The following is a 20100-nucleotide window of genomic DNA, read 5'->3' on the forward strand; positions in this document are numbered from 1 at the left end:
CTCTGTCCTCCATTGCACAGCGCAAGTGCATGAAGGAAGAGGGTTTAATTTTGAGAAAGAATGGTTTATGGTTATCCCAGAAAGTGAAGAGCTGTACCGATATTGGTGTGACAAATTTTGTGCATGTTCAGTCAAATTGAGTGACACTCAGTTGCGTGCATTTTTCGTCCCAGAATCCGCGCCCCATGTCCCATTAGCCAAAATAAAGAACAAACAGTAGAAAGACATGGGACCGTGGGTCAGATTATGTGAGAGTGGGGAAAATTACAGATTTGGAACATGAACCCACCTCCAACATATGGTACAGCCCGACGCTGGGAGTTTATAAAAAAATTCTTTCTGGAAATGTGCAAGGTTAACCGGGATGTTATTTGTCATGACGAGGGAATGTTTCTGAACCTTGGGACAAGCCCCACACCCCTAGAGACACAATTGAAGAAGGTGCCTCTCAGGCTGTGGGCCCAAGGGAAACATGACGTAGGCCTGATTAGAAGTGCACCACCAGTCGTGATCACGCCCAAATCTGACTTTAGGCCCAGACAATCTCAATACCCTCTTAAATCAGAAGCTATTGAGGGGATTGGACCAGATTTCAATTCATTATTGAAGGTAGGGGTCATTGTTTCCTGTCCTGATTCGTCAGTGCGCACCCCAATATTTCCAGTGAGAGAAGCAAAAAAAAAAAAAACCCTACAACCTGACGAATGGAGATTTGTAGAAGATTCGTAAGTGGTTAATGCAGCAGTCAAACAGAGAGCTCCAGACGTGCCAAATTCTTACACTATATTAAACCAGGTTCCAGCAAATAGCGAATGGTTTTCAGTCGTAGATTTAGCTAATGCGTTTTTTCAGTATACCTCTTGATAAAGACGGTTTCGGTTTGCATTCATGTTTGACGGACGTCCTTACACTTTCTCTCACTTGTGTTGGGGATGTTGAGAGTCACTAACGATATACAACCAAATGCTAAAGGACAGCATAGCACCTCTACCACTTTCTCCAGGGCACAGTGTGAAACTGACACCATTAATTTGTTGCAGCATCTTGCTAAGGAAGGGCACAAAGCCAGTCTCTCCAAATTACAGTATGTACAACAAGAAGTGAGAGTCTTGGGTCATGACATTTCTGCAAAGGGAAAGAAACTCTCCGCTGAAAGAGTATCTGCAATCCAGAAGATTCCCAAGCCTCTGACGAAGAAACAAGTTCTCTCTATCCTATGTATGTGTTCGTATCGCAGAATTTTCATTCTAAACTATACCATTCTAGAAGCACCGCTCAGAGAGATGGCATGTGCGACAGGTTGGACAGCTCGTTCTCAGGTAAGTTGGATCCGAGTCGCTGCAGAGTTTCCCCCGTGTGTACGTGCAGTAGCAGCAGCTGAGAAAGCTGTGGTGGCATCCAGAGACCTGGTAGGTTACTCAGAATTGATCCTCTTGGTTCAACATGAGGTGTTGTTACTCTTACTTGAACAGAAAACCTCACACCTGTCCACCCAATGGTGGCTGCACCATAACACTGTACTATTAGACATGCCGAATGTCACCATAAAACGATGTACTGTCCTTAACCCTGCTACTCTTCTTCCAACAGAGGGAGACGGGGAACCACATGACTGTGTCGTACTGACTAATGAACTCTGCTCCCCTAGAGTCGACCTGAAAGATGTTCCATTGGAAACTCAGATCTGATCCTCTTTGTGGACGGGTCAGCATCACGTGACCCAGAGACAGGTAAAAATCGAGTGGGCTATGCAGTAGTGACCGCACACGAGACGGTCTGTCAGGAAGTCTCCCTCAAACCTTTCAGCACAACCAGCTGAACTGTACGCCCTCATAGAGGCATGAAGACATGCTGAGGGACAGTCAGTAAATATCTACACAGACAGTAGATACGCCTTTGAGGTAGTACATGATTTGGGGACAATTTGGAAACTCAGAGGACGAGTCTGCGAGTGTTGTCTAATTTCCACGACAATTAACAGTCCTAATGGGTTCCGTTATTAATTATTAATGTTTATTCTGTTTAGGTGATGTTTTGCTTTTTTATATATTGATTATCAGATGACCTTCAGTCATTTCTCCTAACTCACTAAAACACTACACAGATGTAATAAAGACAATTAAAACGAGACTAGAGAATACATCTTGTACATTTATTTACTTGTTTGTTTGTTTATTATGTTTATTTATGTATGTAAATTGTTCCTTCTCTATCTGATTTAATAAAACATTAAAACCGTCAGCGTCATTTATTTCCTGAATCTTTACAACCTTTCACACGTTTAAACTCCAAATTCCTCATGCTGACTGTAAAAACACTGATTAAAGCTTGTTTTGTAGTCTATTATACGTAAATAAAAAGATATGAATCTTCTCAACGTTGCGGTCTCGCAGCTCCAGGGTTCCCGGTTCAATCCTGAGCTCTGGGTGTTACTGTCTGTTTGGTGTTTCACGCGTTCCACCCCTGTCTATGTGGGTTTCCTCCCGGTTCTCCGGTTTCCTTCCACTGTCCAAAAAGATAAATTGTGTGCGTACACAGTGCAGTGTATACTAAGGATCCATGTCTTACTGAAGATGAAAGAATGAATGAAACGAAACTCCTAAAATCTGATTTTTAACAGAAAAGACTCGAATGTACTTGGTGTTGGATTGGCTCAAACAACGTAATATAAATAAGTACATATGCCTCACACCTCCAGGGTTGGGGGTTCGATTCCCACCGCTGTCCTGTGTGTCTGTGTGTGTGTGGAGTTTGCATATTCTCTCAGTGCTTGGGGGGGGGGGGGGGTTTCCTCCCCAGTACAAAGACATGCACGGTAGACTGATTGTCATGTCCAAAGTGTCCGTAGTGTATGAATGGGTGTGTGAACGTGTGTGTGATTGTGCCCTGAGATGGATTGGTACCCTGTCCAGGTTCTCCCCTGCTGTGTGGGGATAGGGTCCAGGTTCCCTGTGACCCAGTAGGATAAGCAGTATAGAAAATGAATGGATAGAAGGATGGATAATGAAATCACATTTTCCCAAACAACAAAACGTTAACAAACCATGGTTTTACCATAACAGTGACAAAGCGAAATAAAAATTGTTTAAAAAAAAAAAAAAGATTATTAAATGTGTTCAACGTTTATAAATTGATATTCATTTGAGAGAAAAAATTATAAGTAAACTTTGTCGCCCTCTAGTGGACAGCGTGATATTACACCAAGCAAATGCGTAACCAATCACAGTCCGTGTTATTAGCATGTCCGTAAAAATAGTTTTTAAACTAATCTTGTGGATTTTATCGCTTATAAACTTGTTATAGAAGATATATAGACACACATCACGTAAATAAAGAAGAACAGAAGCTTTGAACAAATCATTTCAGGAAGCTTCGCGCCACTGCGGGACGTGTAGTGCGCATGCGCCGGGCTTCGCACATGCGCACTGCGTATGACTCTGAACAGCGGGCGAAGGAGAAAGGTGACATTTTGTTGACGGGCCGCTTTCTGTGTTTCTGTTAAAATGTCGGCTCTGTGGGGGACAGGGAGAGTTCTCAGAGCAGGAGCGCAGCTGTGTAGACGCGGACCTCGGCTCAGTGTCATCCGGAAGTAAGTGTAAAAGTGGAAGTTTATACGAGGCTAGGCTAACTATGCTAACAGACTCAGAGTCACATTCTGCATTACAGCTGAGTTTAAGATCTAAATATCAGCGAACTAGAGAAAGATAAACAATATGAGATATTAATGCATGCAAGTGCACAGTTCAGAACGTGTCAAGTGTATGTCTGTGCAGGTTTAGGTGATTTAATTCAACAATAACACTCATAATGCCATATAATAAGAATAAACAGTGTGTGTGTGTGTGTGTGTGTGTGTGTTATAGGAAACTAATCAACGCCAGGGTGGTGTGATGAAGCAAGAGTTGATTATTTTCCTCTAACAGCACGTCCCCAAGTGTTTTATTCCTCTTACACCACAGCGATCCCAAATATCCAACGCTGTCGTTTTTATCCGTTTATAGTTACATTTAATATTAAGTCCTGTCAGAAAACTTAAAGTGACTTTAAACCCTTGTGCATCCATTAAAAAAAAAAAAAAAAAATTGTCCAGAAACTGTCATTTGGACTTGGACATTCATTCATTTTCAGAATTGTAACCCTTTCGATGCTGGTTTGTTTACATCACGTGACAGGTGTTTGTTTTAACGCAAAAAATTAGAATGAGTCATTATTATCCCTGTACTGAATGCTAAGCAGATGATATTTTCCTTTATCAGGTCCATTAAGGACAAAAATGTCCATGTCAAAAAAAAAAAAATGATGTATTCATATTTATTTCCACTTTCACTGACCGGGATTTCTTTTTCCCACCAGCGTAAAGTTCTGATCATAATTCATCATTATTACTAAACATTCGTTCATTCTCACCAGTTTAACTCTTACACGCCGCTTTCTGTACACGATGCAAAAATCTTCAAAGCTCGGGACCCGTCTTTCACTCGTGTACACGCGGTGGGACTTGTGACTTCCAGTACGATATCATTTCTTTCTTTCAAACTGTACTCACACACACACACACACACACACACACACAGAGTCATATCTGCGTCATGTATTCAGTCGGTCTGCGGCGCTCTGTAAAACAGCAGAATCAGCATAAAGAGAAGTGTGGATTTTCCTCAGAGACTAAACCTGAGATAATCACACACACCTCACACACACACCTCACACACACACCTCACACACACCTCACACACACCTCACAGACACCTCACAGACAGCTCACAGACTGTTTTACACTTAAACATCACGGGGATTAAATATTGCAGTTTGAGTGCGGACGTTTCTGATTTATGAACGCAAATGAGAGTGAAATATTACGATTGGAATAACACACACACCTTTCGCAAGAGTGTGTGGTGTTGGCGTTAACACAGACCAAACGATGGTAGATGGAAACGGTACGGTCCACGAGGACGGACAGGGGTTGAAGTTTTACCTTCTTCCAGGAGTGTTGTGTAGACGGTTTAAGATGGGGTTACACGGCGCGTGCGCTGTACGAGTCCCTGTGAACGAGCTGTTGCTATGGAAACGATAAGGTATCAGAACGAGCGCGTTAATGTAAACCTGCGCTGCCGTCAGAGACGCTGTTCTAGAGAATTAATCAACACCACCTGACACCGTACAGCATCATCATCTGTGTGTGTGTGTGTGTGTGTGTGTGTGTGTCAGGGCAGGTGGAGGTCCACACATCGTGGCTCAGTACCGTCAGCCTCCTCAGATCACTAAACACCAGAAATTCCGCTCCGAGCTGCTCAGCGGCTTCATGTGGTTCTGGATCATGTGGCACTTCTGGCACGACTCCGACGCCGTATTCGTGAGTCTCTCTCTCTCTCACACACACTCACACTTACACACACACACACACACACACACTCTCACTCTCTCTCACACTCTCACTCACACACAGACTCTCTCACACACACTCACTCACACTTACACACACACTCTCTCACTCTCTCTCACACACACTCTCTCACACTCTCACTCACACACACTCACTCACACTTACACACACACTCTCTCACACACACTCTCTCACACACACTCACACACACACTCTCTCACACTCTCACTCACACACACTCACTCACACACTCACTCACACACACTCTCTCTCACACACACACACACACACTCACACTTACATACACACACTCTCTCACTCACTCACACACACATACTCACTCTCACACACACTACACTTACACACACACTCTCTCGCGTGCTCTCTCTCTCTCACACACACTCCCACAGTACAAAGAATAAGGTGTGTGTTCCTCCCTCAGGGTCATTTTCCGTGGCCAAACACAGACACCTGGACCAACGAGGAGTTGGGAATTCCTCCTGATGACGAGTGACATCATCATCATCATCGGATACACCAGTGAGTGTGTGTGTGTGTGTGTGAAAGTTGTATACAGCGCTGTAGATGAGTCTAAACATTTTCTCTCTTTTCTTCCTGTTTATTTTCTCTCCAGGTGCTGAGCGGAGTGTGAGAGAGAGTGTGTGTGTGTGTGTGGTGAGGTCTGCGTGGAACCCGCACCGGTATTAAACCTGGTCCTGACTTCCTGCTGTACAGAGACTCGTTGAGTCTGATTTCATTTCCGTACACGTTTATTTAAAAATAAAATGAAACAGAACTCTGCCGCGTCGCTTCTCCTCTGGACTTTTATTTCCTTTCATCAAACTGTTTACCCAGAACCCCTCGGAACCTCGAGCGCTCGAGATCCCGTCACGCGCCGCGTACAGAAATCCCATCATGCACCACTTTGCCATTCTTAGGGCACTTTTTTTTTGGTGTCACATGACTGCTGGCGTAACCAAGCAACAGTAAGCATCAGATTTATTACTTTGTCGTTTATGATGAAACGTGACCTGCGGGTTTCGTTTCTACTCTCCGTTTCTGTCCTGTAAGCGAAAGTTTTGGCACCCCATGCTTTCCCAGAACGCTTCGAGAGTGTGTGGCGTGAACACGCTGTTTTTGTGTTTCTAAATCCAGCCATGAGTCGAATCTAATCTTCTGATTAGAAGTAACAGACTTCACGTGGAGTATAAAGTCTGTTTAAATTAAAGCGGTCATGACATTAATCACATTTTCCTTGATCTTTTGACATGTAAGAGGTCGTCGTACCATTAAAACGTCCCGTAAGGTTCACAGCTTAATACGTGGTCCTCGGTGCAAAAAGAGCTTTCACAGGTGCGTCGCAAAGAACTTAAGATGTGAGTGTATTATAGATAACGGTATTATTTTGAACATTAGGCATCTGTTAAGTTTGCACAATTTACCAGGATTTCATATTTAATCATATATATTGTATAGATTTTATTTAGAACTTATTTCCATGGTTACGTTTATGTAGATAATGGAACACCTGGCCGGCGATGTATATTTGTTAGCTAGTTACTTATCTAAGTTGAATATAATGTCAGGCATGATAAAAGGTTAGGCGTTTACTGGTGCGTCTCAAAAAATGTTTAATATCGTGGAAAAATGTTTCATTTTTTCCATAATTTAATTCATAAAGTGAAATGTCTCGAGCCTGTTTTCGTTTTAATCTCGATGATTACGGTTTACAGCTCACGGAAATCAAACATCCAGCATCTCAAAATATTCAAATAAAGAATTTATAATGCAGAAATGTGGACCTGAGAAAAGCTCTCATCAGATAATGAACTCAAAACACCTGCGAAGGTTTCCTGAGGGTTTAATCTGTCAGTCGGGTTCAGTACACAAACACAATCACGGGGAAGATGGAAGTCAATGTTGCGTTTCATTTGGAAATGAAGGTTCCAGAGTCTGGAGGACGAGTGGAGAGGAACAGAATCCGAGCTGCTTGAAGTCCAGTGTGAAGTTTCCACAGTCGGTGATGATTTGGGTTGCCATGTCATCTGCTGGTGTTGGTCCAGTGTGTTTTCTCGAGTCGAGAGTCGATGCAGCGTCTACCAGGAGATTTTAGAGAACTTCATGCTTCATCTGCTGACGAGCTTTACGGAGACGCTGATTTCCTTTTCCAGCAGGACTCTGCACCTGCCCACAGTGCCAAAACTTCTAGTAACTGCTTTACTGACCGTGGTGTTACTGTGCTCGATCGCCCAGCCGACTCGCCTGACCCGAACCCCATAGAGAATCTACGAGAGACACCAGACCCGATAATACAGACGAGCCGAAGACCGCTATCAAAGCCACCTGGACTTCCAGAACACCTCAGCAGTGCCACAGGCTGATCGCCTCCATGCCACGCCGCACTGACGCAGTCATTCCTGCACAAGGATTTAAACCCCGACCGAGTATTAAGTTAATAAATGAACATACTTTTCACAAGGTCCACATTTCTGTATTATAAATTCTTTATTCTAATATATTCGAGATACTGGATTTTTGATTTCTGTAAGTCGTCATCGAGATTAAAATAAAAACAGGCTCGAAATATTTCACTTCATGTGTAATCAATCCAGAATATATGAAACGTCCTACTTTTTAAATTAAATTACGGAGGAAAAAAAAAAAAACGAACTTTTCCACGATATTCTAATTTTTTGAGACACGCCTGTATTTAACCGAGCTCCGAAAACGTCTCGTTCGGATGTGGCGGGATTTGTGACGTCACACGGGTAAATACATTTGCATACAAAACGTCAACGTTAATACTTTTACATCATCGCACTGTTAGCCCCGCCCACTGCCGCTCAGTCGCTGAAACAGTTATGACAGGGGGCGTTAATTAATTCATAGGCAAAGACGTTAGCCAATCATAGCAGTGTGTGGTTACGTTGAAGTCTTAAAGGTATAGGACACAAAAACCCGATCGTTTAGTCAGAGGGTCAGAGACGGGGTGGGAAAAAGGTCATGAAGTACTCACCTTTGTACATTTTATTTTTGTGCATAAACTTCTAATATAATAATTACATCTCAGGGAAGATAATCAAATAAAAACATGTCATGACCCCTTTAAAGCTGCAAGCAGCATTTTCAGGGGCCAAGCACCCAGACTCACCGAGTCACACATTCAGATGTGCGCCAGTGGTTAATCAGGCACAGAGCCGTAACTCTCGGCGAAGAGATTCAAGAGTGAGTTGTAGTTTCACGCATTTGCCAGTCCGTTATGGGAGAGCGGATTTGAATATCAGTACTCCTTTGATAACTTGATAACAGGACTGAAGATGATGGGAGACAAACTTAGTGAAGACAAAAACAGCGGTTAGATGTAAACATGTTATAACTTTTGACCAGTAGGTGGTGCAGTCACGGTATTTGTTGCACAGCCTCAGGTCATGGTCCAGCAGACGCGTATGAAAGTTCCTCACTTCCTGTTTGGCGGACTCGTTGGCACATTACAGACAAACCGTTTGGAATATTTAAAAATCTTCTGATAACTTTTGTGAGGCTTAATCGATGGCATAGGGGGCGTTGAGCTCGTCTCTACACACCGGCGGTGCTTGGCCCCCTAATAAACGTCAAAACCGGCGTTATGTTATCGGCTCTCTGATATAGTGAGTGTCATGATGCTGCTGTGTTTATTTAACGTTCATTAAAGATTCTGTTAAAACCTTTAAACACTAAATACGACGTTTATATCTCAGAAGATTCTTATTATTTTCACTCGGACTGACTGAATCGTTCTCAGATGACGCTTGTGAAGATTCACTTGTGTACGTCGGTCACCTCGCATCACAAACAAAAACACAGAACTGATGAATTAACAACAACAACAAAAGTACATCACTTCTCTTTAAACAGGCGAGTCGACTCAACGTTCTGAACTAAGAACGATTCGGTTCAAAGAGTCGACTCGTTCACAAACGACACTTCGTTCGTACACAGTTCTTTTCGAGTGGCTCTTTTTCCTTTATTTCTTTCGTCACGTGAGAAAACCCGTCGTTACTACAAAATCTATTACAAATGAATCATCATCATCATCATCATCATCATCATCCTCGTTCAATTACAAAAACAAAAGCAAACATAATATTCAATTCAGATATTTACAGAAAATGTATGTGAAAGAAATAATAAACAAAACCGACAGCCGGGAGCAGGAAGCACAGATCGTTCCTCATCGCTTAGAAATTAATAAGTTAACAGCCAATAAAGACGTTTTACACGTTTCACAAAAAACACACACACACACACACACACACACACACACACACGCGCAAAAGTGAAGCAGGATGAACACGTCGTCGTTTCTCCCTGAGCTTTAAACACGCTCACATCATCCGAAAGGCAAATATCATCAGCTTTCATCAACACCAGTGTCGCAAAAACATTGTGCTTCATTTCCTCATTCTTTATTTAAACTGGGGGGTTTTATATATATATATATTTAAAGTATATACGACCGGGTCACAGATTTATTATGTAAATTTGATGGAAGAATAAAACAAGTGGGCGTTTCCCAAATCTCACACAAAACTCGTCCGAAGCAGGAATTCATCAGGGCATAAACTTCTCGCTGTTCCTTCATTCTCTCATAAAACCCCAATTTAAAAATGAATAAATAAAAATTCCCGTTCATTAATGCTGTTGCAAAATGAAACCTGCTCAGGAATCGTGTTTATTATTCGTTAGTACGCCGAGGTTTTATTTATTTATTTATTTATTTATTTATTATATATGGTAAAATTTTATACGAGCCCCAACACTCGTTTGTAACACTTTATCGAACTTCACCGTCAAAACAACTTATGCGAGTTAGCTAGACGAGGCTCATGGAGTAGCTACAACCCCCCCCCCCCCCAAAAAACCCAAAAACAACCTGGTATAGGTTCTAACCAATCACGTTTAAGAATTGAGAAACGTCCACTACGCGACGTTTTAGGCGAAACAGACGTGTCTCGTAGTTCGTTCTCGGTTCACTGATGATACTTGCTGGTTTTAATGCTATGATATAAATACAATTTAGCGAGATTTAACCGATTCCCGAGTTTACGAAACGAGTTACTAAAACACGTTCCCTTCTTCGTTTTTGTCTGTAAACTGAGAGACATTTCGAAGAAAATCAGGACAACTGCTTGCTATCTAGTGAACTAGTTTAGCTCGCTAACGTTGAACCTAGCTAAAGTTTAGATTCTTTTTAAAAACGCGTTTTTCTCTTAACCACGTATATCCGTTTCGATCAAAACCCGACCACCGGCGCGCGCCACACTGATCTGGGAAACGCCCGCGAACGACAATTTAACGCTTGTAAATTTTGCTACGAATTTCCTCCAGTGCATCGCTCACCACGAAATAACTCTGCCAGACTGACAAAATAATAAAATACACGTCCGTTTTAAACGATGGAAATAGTCCATGACTACAGAGCTCGCCTGTTTAAATATATATATGTTTAAAAAAAAAAAAAAAAAAAATACCAACCAACTAACTAATCAAACACTGTACAATTATTGCTTTCAGCACCGTTTAAAAACTTTCACACGGATTATAAATGACCCTGAACTACACCGAGCACCGTTCCCATCACACCTCGGGGTTTAAGCCACAGCCGAACAGGAAGAAGGTAGTGATCAACGTTAAAACTAGAGAAATGAGGCGCTATAATCAGATTTCTTACAGAAATAAACGTACAAAAGCTGCCCAAGAAACATCACACACACACACACACACACACACTTCTGCTACATGTGGAGGTTACATGTGGAGGTAGGAGAGGGAAAGAAAAGCTGACTGCAAATGTACAAAACGTAGCTTCAGAGCTCTGTGATTGGCTGAATGGATAAAACACTCCGGCTGGGTTCCAATCCCGTCTCCAACACGCCCTTGTTCACTTCCAGGACAGAGCGGTTTGCGCTGTAAATGAAAAATGAAACACTGACGTTGGTCCGAACTGAGTGTAATTTCCCGTTTCGCTGCGTTTCACTTCAATCACTGCGTCGCAGTCGCGCCGCACCGAAACGCGCTCACAGGACCGCCATCGGGCCGAGCCGTACCCGGGAGGCGTCGCCCGCTCCCTGCGTTCCTACTGTACGTTAATCGTTCAGATTTTTAGAGTTGTGACCAAAACCGCAAATTCATACAGAAACCCTGTCAAATCTGCAGAAGTCGGTTGCGGGTGAAGTTCGTTCGTAATCGATCATGTTGTTGCTAGTTTAAGCGCTAGCGAGATTTAACACGTCCATCAAATTAAACCGATATGCGTTCGAGTTTCTCAGCGTTAACTCGGGAAAGCAAAAATTCTCCCTTCAACCGCACGTCGATAAACGCAACGCCGGCTGAGGACTCTGACAAAATAACAGCTAGCTATCTAGTTAACTAATTTAGCTAGCTAATCCCGGGGGGAAAAAAGTCTAAATCTTACCTACGCTAGTGACCGACATGGATTCAAGTTCAACCCCGAACACTTCACGCTGAAAATCTCATCGATTATTATCGAAATACAGCTGCGTTCACGCCGAGTCATAATCACGGCGTAATTACGACTTGTAAAAAGCGTTCACATCCTCGTAGAAATCGTAATTACTGCTCGTAAACGAGGAATTTTCCCCAGAGCGCTCCCATTTGTTCCACGCGACTGCCGCGAAGTCATGCGGAAGCGCTCAAAATGGCGGCGGCTTCAGCAGTAAAACGTTATCTCCTAAGATTTCTGTGTAACAATTCGTATAATCGATTATGTGAACTTGTTCAATTCCGTATTTTCGACGTCGGACGGGATTAACATTTCGAAACGACCGGGCGACTTTCAGACTCGAACCGTGTTTCACGGTGAATAAGGGCGTGTTAGCGGTGTGATTGGAGCACCGCACGTGCAGAAGCTGTCTACTTAAAACAAACAAACAAACAAAAACACTTCCATAAACATTTGGCTACTTCCATCACAAATTTCCCTGCACTTTTTGTTTTGTTTTTTTTTTTTTAAATTCTTTATGTATTAAGTAAAGAATCACTCAGTTTCCCAGAGCATGTGTGCTGTGAATTATCCGCCGTGCAGCATCAGCGTGCTAGTGCCATTCTTACATACCTTGGAGCTTAAACATGCAAGGTATGAGTTATATACGTGTGTGTGTGTGTGTGTTAGGTAGTGAGAGGTGTGTGTGTGTGTGTGTGTGTGTGTGTGTGTGTGTGTGAGAGAGTCGCTGTCATGTTATAACAGCAGTCGAGTGTGTGTGCTCATCTTCATCAGCTTGCCCAGCCTCTGCTTGGACGTCGCGTCGCCTTTCTTCGGACGTTTTCCTGAAAAACACCACAAATCAAGTTTTACTCCAAATTAGATTAGAGTAACGGTAAGCGATATAGCAAAAAATTCCACCTGGACACTTAAAGGTGCAGTATGTACGTTTTTAACGTTTCAAAGACTCACGATATTTTCGTGCGATGGAGATCTCACTAGGTTTTTAAATTTCAGGATTCTGTTTTCACAGTTTTCTGGCCCATAAATCAGATGAAGTAGATCAAAGCGTCTCGACTCCACCCCTTTCCATTAAACGTGACTCGTATAAAACAGTCTCGACGGAGAAAACCTGTGCATTGGTGTGCACTTTGATTGCAGTTTAAATCCCAGCCAGCAGAGGGCGTTAAACATTACACACTGCTCCTTTAACGGAAGTACCGCTTGCCATGAACTGATTTTCCGTGTTTAGAGTTTATAACTACGCCATGAACACGTTTATAATAGTTTAATAATAGCATGTAGGACGGCTGACGCTGGAGACTCCTTCCGTAAACGTTATCCGTGCTTTTTTTAAGGTTGGTTTATCGTTAGTCTTAGATTATGCAAATCGTCCTCCGTATAAGTGACGTAGCTGTTACTATAGAAACGATGACGTATCAGAACCAGCGTGTTAATATAAACCTGTGATTTGAATTATTATCAAATCAACACCTTCTAACCAATCAGAAGCCAAGATCTCACACACACACACACCTTTAGTGGCCTGGTTGCTGATGGGGCTGGAGCTGTGTGTGTGTCGTTTTGATGGATGGAGTGCAGGAGAGAGTGAACCGTCACTGTATAAACACTCCTCTACTGAACTCGGGTTACTGCTGACACACACTGCACTGCTACTGGAACTGCTACTGCTACTCCACCACGTCTCCTGAGGCACAGCGCCCCCCTCTGGTACCCTGCTGGGGGAGCAAGGACGCTCCCTGTGCACACACCAGAGCATTTATTACTTACAGTTAGCTCACTAAACGAAGACAGAATATATACACGTGTGTGTGTGTGTGTGTGTGTGTATACCTTTTAAGTGGTTTGAGATGTTGACTCCCTGAGATTCTCATCTTAGGCATCTCACACTCCTCTTCATCCCCAGAGCTCCCTGAATCTGAACTATCCTTCTGCTGAGAGAGAGAGAGAGAGAGAGAGACACAGAGAGAGGGAGAGAGAGACACAGAGAGAGAGAGACACAGAGAGAGGGAGAGAGAGACACAGAGAGAGGGAGGGAGGGAGGGAGGGAGAGAGAGAGAGAGAGAGAGAGACAGACAGACAGAGAGAGAGAGAGAAGAGAGAGAGAGACGGACAGACAGAGGGAGAGAGAGAGAGAAAGACCCTTTATTTTAATAACTCTGAAGAAATTAGACAAGCCATTGTAAAGTCTTGTTAATGTAACTGACCTCTTCTTCCTCCTCTTCCTTCTGCAACCCTGAGAGGTTCGTCAGCTTGATCCTGAGTTCTGTTCACACAACAACCCCAATCAAACCAGAACAAAATCCCTCTCCGATAAAACTGGTACAACACACACTGTGCTCTTTACATGTATTTACAGCTACTGTTGTACACTGTCTGATGACGGATGTCGGGTGGCTGATGGAGGATAGTGAATGTCGTTGTCTGATGACGAATGTCAGTTGTCTGATGATGAACATGGACTTCAGTGTCTGATGGTGAAGGTCAGTGTATGATGGTGGATAGTGGATGTCACTGTCTGATGGTGAATGTCAGTGTCTGATGGTGGATAGTGGATGTCACTGTCTGATGGTGAATGTCGGTGTGTGGTGGTGGATAGTGGATGTCGGTGTCTGATGGTGGATAGTGGATGTCACTGTCGGATGGTGAATGTCGGTGTGTGGTGGTGGATAGTGGATGTCGGTGTCTGATGGTGGATAGTGGATGTCACTGTCTGATGGTGAATGTCGGTGTGTGGTGGTGGATAGTGGATGTCGGTGTCTGATGGTGGATAGTGGATGTCTGTGTCTGATGGTGGATAGTGGATGTCACTGTCTGATGACGAATGTCGGTGTCTGATGGTGGATAGTGGATGTCAGTGTCTGATGGTGAACATGGACTTCAGTGTTTGATGGTTTGATGGTGTTTAGTGGTTAATATATTTAAAATACAAATACATCTAAAGTGTTCACACGAAGCTCAAATAAAAGGAACCTTCTGGAAAATCTTCAACCTGGATAAGATCAGGATCTCCAGTGTTCAGGATGAAATGAGGTAGCATGAGGGGGACAAAGTGACTCACCATGATGAGTGACCTGAGCCACACACTGTAACCCCGCCTCCACCTTCACTTTCTCTTGTTGGCATGACGATGGCTTTTCTGGTCTAACGTGGTGCTGTTGGCATGGCGATGTCTCGTCCATCTCAGCTTTCAGAGCTCTGTTCCCAAGACACAGCCTCTCACTATGAGCAAAACACACACACACACACACACACACACACACACACACACACACACACACACACCCCTTATTATACAGGTTATTTAATCATATTAGGAGATAACGTCATGACGGGGTATTAAATCCGTACCATGTGATTCTGCCGTTACACAGCACCAGCCGCAGCGCGTTGTCATGGTTACCCTCAATGGTTACGGCAGACGGCTGGACAACTTTCTTGAACTTCCTGTTCACCTTGGAGCTCACGTGGGAGTCCTGCTGAGATGAGAAAGTGAAGAATAAAGAGTGTAAAAGACCTCGACTAATAACTGACTCGGTCATGAACATCAGAGGTGTTTGATTAGAGCCGGAAGTGAATCATTGTCTACCCTGGAAAATTACTGATTTTATTTCAGTGTGTGTGCACGTGTGTGTGTGTGTGTTACGTAACATATCTGTAACGTTTTTGACGTGATCTCACCTCCTCCAGAGGGCCGACCTCCAGCCTCTTCAGCACTTCCCGAGTGTGCAGCTCCAGGATGTCCAGGTCTGACCGGAGTTTGGGCTCGTGATGATGTTGAAGATGAAGATGATTATGATGATGATGATGATGATGGTGGTGGTGGTGACGACGACGGTCTCCGAGTTGTCGGGCGATTTGTCGTGCCTGGCGGCGTCTCTCGAGTGAGGAATGGGCGGACGGGCTTTCTGCGCTTCCCTGAGATTTCACCGGTTTACTCGGATCCTCCTGTGGAGCCAAACGAATCCGATTCGAACGATTATCCAAACTATATTCAATAATATATTCCAGTCTTAAGTTACCATCATCGGAATCGTGTCGAACCTATAACTCCGCCTCCAGACGTGAGGACACGCCCCCTACCCGTGTGAGTGTGATGCTCAGATTTTTAACTGTGTGATGTCGTTTATTATTTCCATTTACACACACACAGCTCTCCACTAATATTGGCACCCTGCGTAAATATGATCAAAGAAGGCTGTGAAAAACCTTTATTGTTTAACCTTTTGATCTTTTGTTAAAAAAATTCACATAAAATACTCTGCTCTCATGGATATCAAACACAGCACTGGTTTACCAGAAGCTCAACAACCTTTTGCTGCACATCACAGCTATATTCCTCGCTCTTACCCATTGTTATGGATGACTAAGGGAATTTGGCCTGTGTGTTACCTCATATTTATACCCCTGTGAAACAGGAAGTCATGGTTGAACAATTTCCTGTTCCTAGTCACCCATACACATACACACGATAGGAATGTGCATTATCTCAGGTGTGCCGTACCTCCTGCACCTCCAGGTGACGGATCTCCCTGCTCAGCTCCTTGATCAGGCGGCTCGGCCGGATGTGATCCGGAACCTCGCTGTTCGGAGCCGTTAACTAGAAACACACAGAGATCCAGAGGAAAGCGTTTACACACTCGGTTTGGGTTCTTCAGTGCACGAGTTCAGGTGTTATAGGATAGAAAACACTTCCTGTTTAACCAAAACCAGAACGTCTGTACCAATTATAGCCATAAAAATAATATCTACACGAGGGGTTTTTACCTCCCTCCTCAGCCACGTCTTCAGGGCAGAGATTAAAGCTTTCACTCCTTCTACCAGATACTCCTGAGGCTGACGCTTCTCCTCTCGCAGCTCTGACGACACAAACTGGGTTTTACAAGGCTGCTCGCGCTTTAGATTCGATTTATCACGTCACACGAACTACAGATCTGAAAGATTGTTCTCCGCCTCTCACCTTTCAGCGTCTTCAGCAGGTTCTTGGCCACGTACCAGGTAATGGCCTGGAAATACGGAAACTTAAACAGATCTGGAGTTTTCAGTCTCCGCTCCATCTCGTAACACCTGAACACAACCAACAGATCGCTGTTTTGTATTTTTCCCCAACAAACGTGTCCTGCACTGGAAGTGAAATTATTATTATTTTTAAACAGAGCGAAAGGAAAGATCTGGGGGGGGGGGGGGGATTACTTGAGCTGCATGCCGATGTTTAGGTCGTGTAAGAAGTTTCCTCCGAAGGCCATGCAGTCCTGAGAAGTGAGAACTGCGTGGATCCAACCTGAAGGGGGCAGCACACACACACACAGAGTCAGATAAAATCAACCCGCTCCGTTCCGTTATCACCCTCGTGGTTTTCCCCCTAACACTCGGACGTGTCTTTACAGCAGTGCATTCTGGGTAAGTTGCACTCCTGACATTTACAGCAGTGTTGATCTAACGAGCATCACTCGAACGGAGATGAACTAGACAAGGAGCGCTTAAAAACTTGACAGGAGATTAAAGATTAAAGTGTGTGTGGACGTCACGTCAGTGTTAAACAGAAGTATTAACTTTTATAATCCTACAAAGATGTTAAGAAGTAAGTAGTGTGTTGAGGCTCTGAGTGCAGACACGGTGGTTAAACACTGGGGGGAGGAGGGGGGTGTTTATTGTGACAGAAACCAGAGTCACCTTTTTCCTGGCAGCTTATCAGGTCTTGAAGTTATTTTCGCCTTGTTGTGCGTGCTTTACTTTTTTTTTCTTTCCTTTTTTTTTTTTTTTTTTTTTTTTTTTTTAAAACAAAAGCACTCCGCTTGTTATTTCCAACTGGAGATTAAATAAGAATAAAGAGCTGAGATTAGAGAATAAATAAGCCCACTGCAGACATGTACACTCTTACACACAGTCAGAAACATCAGTGTGTAAGCGAGCAATACAAAAAAAAAAAAAAAAAAAAAAAAGCCTCGAACACCGCATAATAAATCCGGCTTTCTTTCCATCATGAAATAAAAACACACATTTTTGAATTTCTCCGGAAAAGTAACTTCCTCTTAATACTTGAACGACATCGCGGAGAAGCCGCGGCCGGAAAGGGTGTCGCGTGTTGCCACGGTAACGTGCAGACTGACCGCAGTGAGTGTAGTAACGGTTTCAGCGTAACGTCTAATCAGACGAGCGAAACGTTGGACCGTTTAGTTTATAACGAGACCGTGTTTAACATCCAGGTGTTCGCTATTTTTGTTCAGCCGCGCCAAAACTCCACACCTGTCACGCTGGATGGTTTTATTTCGGAGCAAACGAACGCAGAGTTTGAACGTTTTGCCGCATCGACTTCCTGGAAGGAAGCCCAATGGGTTTGGTGAGGGAGGGACGGAGGGAGAAAGTAGGCGGGGTTTAAGCAGTAGAGTGTATAGGTATAGGCGTGTAACTCTATCGAGGTATGGATATATTGTCGCGCTCCTGTGGAAGACGGTGTGTAATTATGTGGAGTCTGACCTGTAGGGAGCAGGACGGTGGTGCCCTGCTGCACTACGCACTTGTAGCACTTCTCCACTTTCTCTCCGAAGAACACTTCGCTCTGATTGGCCGACGAGCTCCACGACTCGTACAGCGCGAGGTTGGTCTTGGTCGGCTCGATCAGGTAGAATATCTTCTCTCCCTAAGAGCGCACAGTGCATTATGGGTATCCTGTATGACACTCTTTCATTACCAAAACATGCAATATAGGGTGCTGGTGGGGAGGGGTGAGGGTGTAGCGCGAGTTACCCAGAGGACGTGGTACCACACGGAGGTTCCTCCGAAGTCGATGTGGAAGTCGGTGTAGCTGTTCTTCACCCCCATCAGGCAGTACTTCTGCACAAACGGCTTGGGGAAGATGGAGTCGTCAGGCCAGTACTTCTCCACCCACGACATCTCACGAGCGATGTCTGGCACGTCCACCAGCTCAGCCATCCTACGCACACACACACGGCATTTTAATCCACTCCCGGACCTGTGTATAAAACCGATTCAGGGGCGGAGCTACACATTACGACATCGCTAATAGCTTTGAGCCAGTCGTGCTTGATCTTCGAGGACGTCGAAGTTGGCACACCCGTCCGCCTTTTAGCCACTCCGCTGACGTTAGCGTTTTACAATAGGTGTCATGGTAACACTACACTCTGACACTAGAACCATGGTACAAGAGTCATGTTTCTGTCTCAGTGTGTACAACTGATTCGGGGGTGGAGCTACGCACGAGCGCAGTTCGTGACGTCGCTAAAAAAAAAGCTGCGCAGCTTGATGTGTCGGTGATAGACAGTAGTTGTCACGGTAACGCTACGTTTTAACAGGTTAACGCAGCTTGACAACGTGAGGGATGTTAATCGAGACTAGTGTGAGCTAACTGGCTGGAGAACATGCATATTTTTGCATAATTTGCATATTAATAGAACTTGGTGGAGGTGTACAGAGGATGGTACGGAGACGGTATAACTGCTATAGAGTTAGAGTACGTGGATTTAATGGATTTAAATAATTGTGTGTGTGTGTGTGTGTGTGTGTGTGTGTGTGTGTGTGTGTGTTCTGGACACCCACTTGGTATCGGAGAACTCCAGGCTGATGAGGTTGAGCACTTTGGGACGTACAGGTTGGTAATAATACTTCACAAACTCCCTCAGCTTCATCTTGCTGTCCGCTTGCCTGGCCACGTCGATCACGTCGATCACTTTATCTCCACCTGCGTACAGGAAGGATCTACTTCAGCTGCATTTACTAAACCTTTAAACCGTGCTGCGTTCCACTTATCTCGGAAACGTGAGGAGTCTGGTATTACGTCGTTTTGGAGGGAAAAAAACGGACACGACCGTGGACGCCTCCATGTTTATCTTGTATATACAGTATGACTCTTATGAATTTAAATGTGGCAGAGTCAGGGTTATTTTTATTCCTTATTTGTGCAAATTACCTGGAAGATATGTAGAACTTACAGACGCGATACAAGGTGCTAGAGATACTGGGGGCGGAGCTTAGTGAAAGTGGGCAGGGCTCATTTAAATGTCGAACGCACCTAACTGTTATAGACTTGATCTTGGGGAGAAAAAAAAAAGACTAATTTTGTCTAATGCACATTTATAGGTAAGAAGTGCTGCTAGGTTACTATTTCCATTTGATGTGTGTGTGTGTGTGTGTGTGTGTGTGTGTGTGTGTGTGTGTGTGTGTGTGTGTGAGAGAGAGAGAGAGAGAGAGAGAG

General features: G+C 44.0%; 2 protein-coding genes across 5 annotated transcripts in view; one reads left to right on the forward strand and one right to left on the reverse strand.

Annotated features, from left to right (window-relative positions):
- Positions 1-3423: 3423 nt before the first annotated feature.
- ndufb2 (NADH:ubiquinone oxidoreductase subunit B2) lies at positions 3424-6187 on the forward strand. Its single transcript, XM_053650278.1, has 4 exons — positions 3424-3589; positions 5212-5356; positions 5829-5926; positions 6021-6187. The coding sequence occupies exons 1-3, from the start codon at positions 3504-3506 to the stop codon at positions 5898-5900; spliced, it is 303 nt and encodes a 100-aa protein (XP_053506253.1). The 5' UTR covers positions 3424-3503; the 3' UTR covers positions 5901-5926; positions 6021-6187.
- A 3177-nt stretch (positions 6188-9364) lies between these two features.
- kdm7aa (lysine (K)-specific demethylase 7Aa) overlaps positions 9365-20100 on the reverse strand; it is a 24341-nt gene continuing 13605 nt past the window's right edge. The window contains exons 5-18 of one of the 4 annotated variants that reach the window (XM_053650275.1): positions 19446-19587; positions 18636-18822; positions 18366-18528; positions 17082-17169; positions 16849-16955; positions 16656-16747; positions 16393-16488; positions 15570-15836; positions 15240-15364; positions 14950-15110; positions 14096-14154; positions 13722-13822; positions 13404-13627; positions 9365-12712 (exon numbers count right to left, since the gene is read on the reverse strand). In XM_053650275.1, coding sequence (XP_053506250.1) covers positions 12624-12712; positions 13404-13627; positions 13722-13822; positions 14096-14154; positions 14950-15110; positions 15240-15364; positions 15570-15836; positions 16393-16488; positions 16656-16747; positions 16849-16955; positions 17082-17169; positions 18366-18528; positions 18636-18822; positions 19446-19587 — 1901 coding nt within the window. In that variant the 3' untranslated portion in view covers positions 9365-12623. Of the gene's footprint in view, positions 12713-13403; positions 13628-13721; positions 13823-14095; positions 14155-14350; positions 15111-15239; positions 15368-15569; positions 15837-16392; positions 16489-16655; positions 16748-16848; positions 16956-17081; positions 17170-18365; positions 18529-18635; positions 18823-19445; positions 19588-20100 lie in introns of those variants that run through there. The other 3 variants (XM_053650276.1, XM_053650273.1, XM_053650277.1) reach the window with 3 other exon arrangements.

The sequence above is a fragment of the Ictalurus furcatus genome, chromosome 19 (assembly GCF_023375685.1).
Source record: "Ictalurus furcatus strain D&B chromosome 19, Billie_1.0, whole genome shotgun sequence".
Taxonomy (NCBI): Eukaryota; Metazoa; Chordata; class Actinopteri; order Siluriformes; family Ictaluridae; genus Ictalurus; species Ictalurus furcatus.

Excerpts from the sequence above, each read along its gene's own strand:
- ndufb2 (XM_053650278.1), top strand. The coding sequence starts at position 3,504 with ATGTCGGCTCTGTGGGGGACAGGGAGAGTTCTCAGAGCAGGAGCGCAG. Across the intron at positions 3,590-5,211 it reads CGGCTCAGTGTCATCCGGAA|GGCAGGTGGAGGTCCACACA; the intron begins GTAAGTGTAAAA and ends TGTGTGTGTCAG. Across the intron at positions 5,357-5,828 it reads ACGACTCCGACGCCGTATTC|GGTCATTTTCCGTGGCCAAA; the intron begins GTGAGTCTCTCT and ends TTCCTCCCTCAG.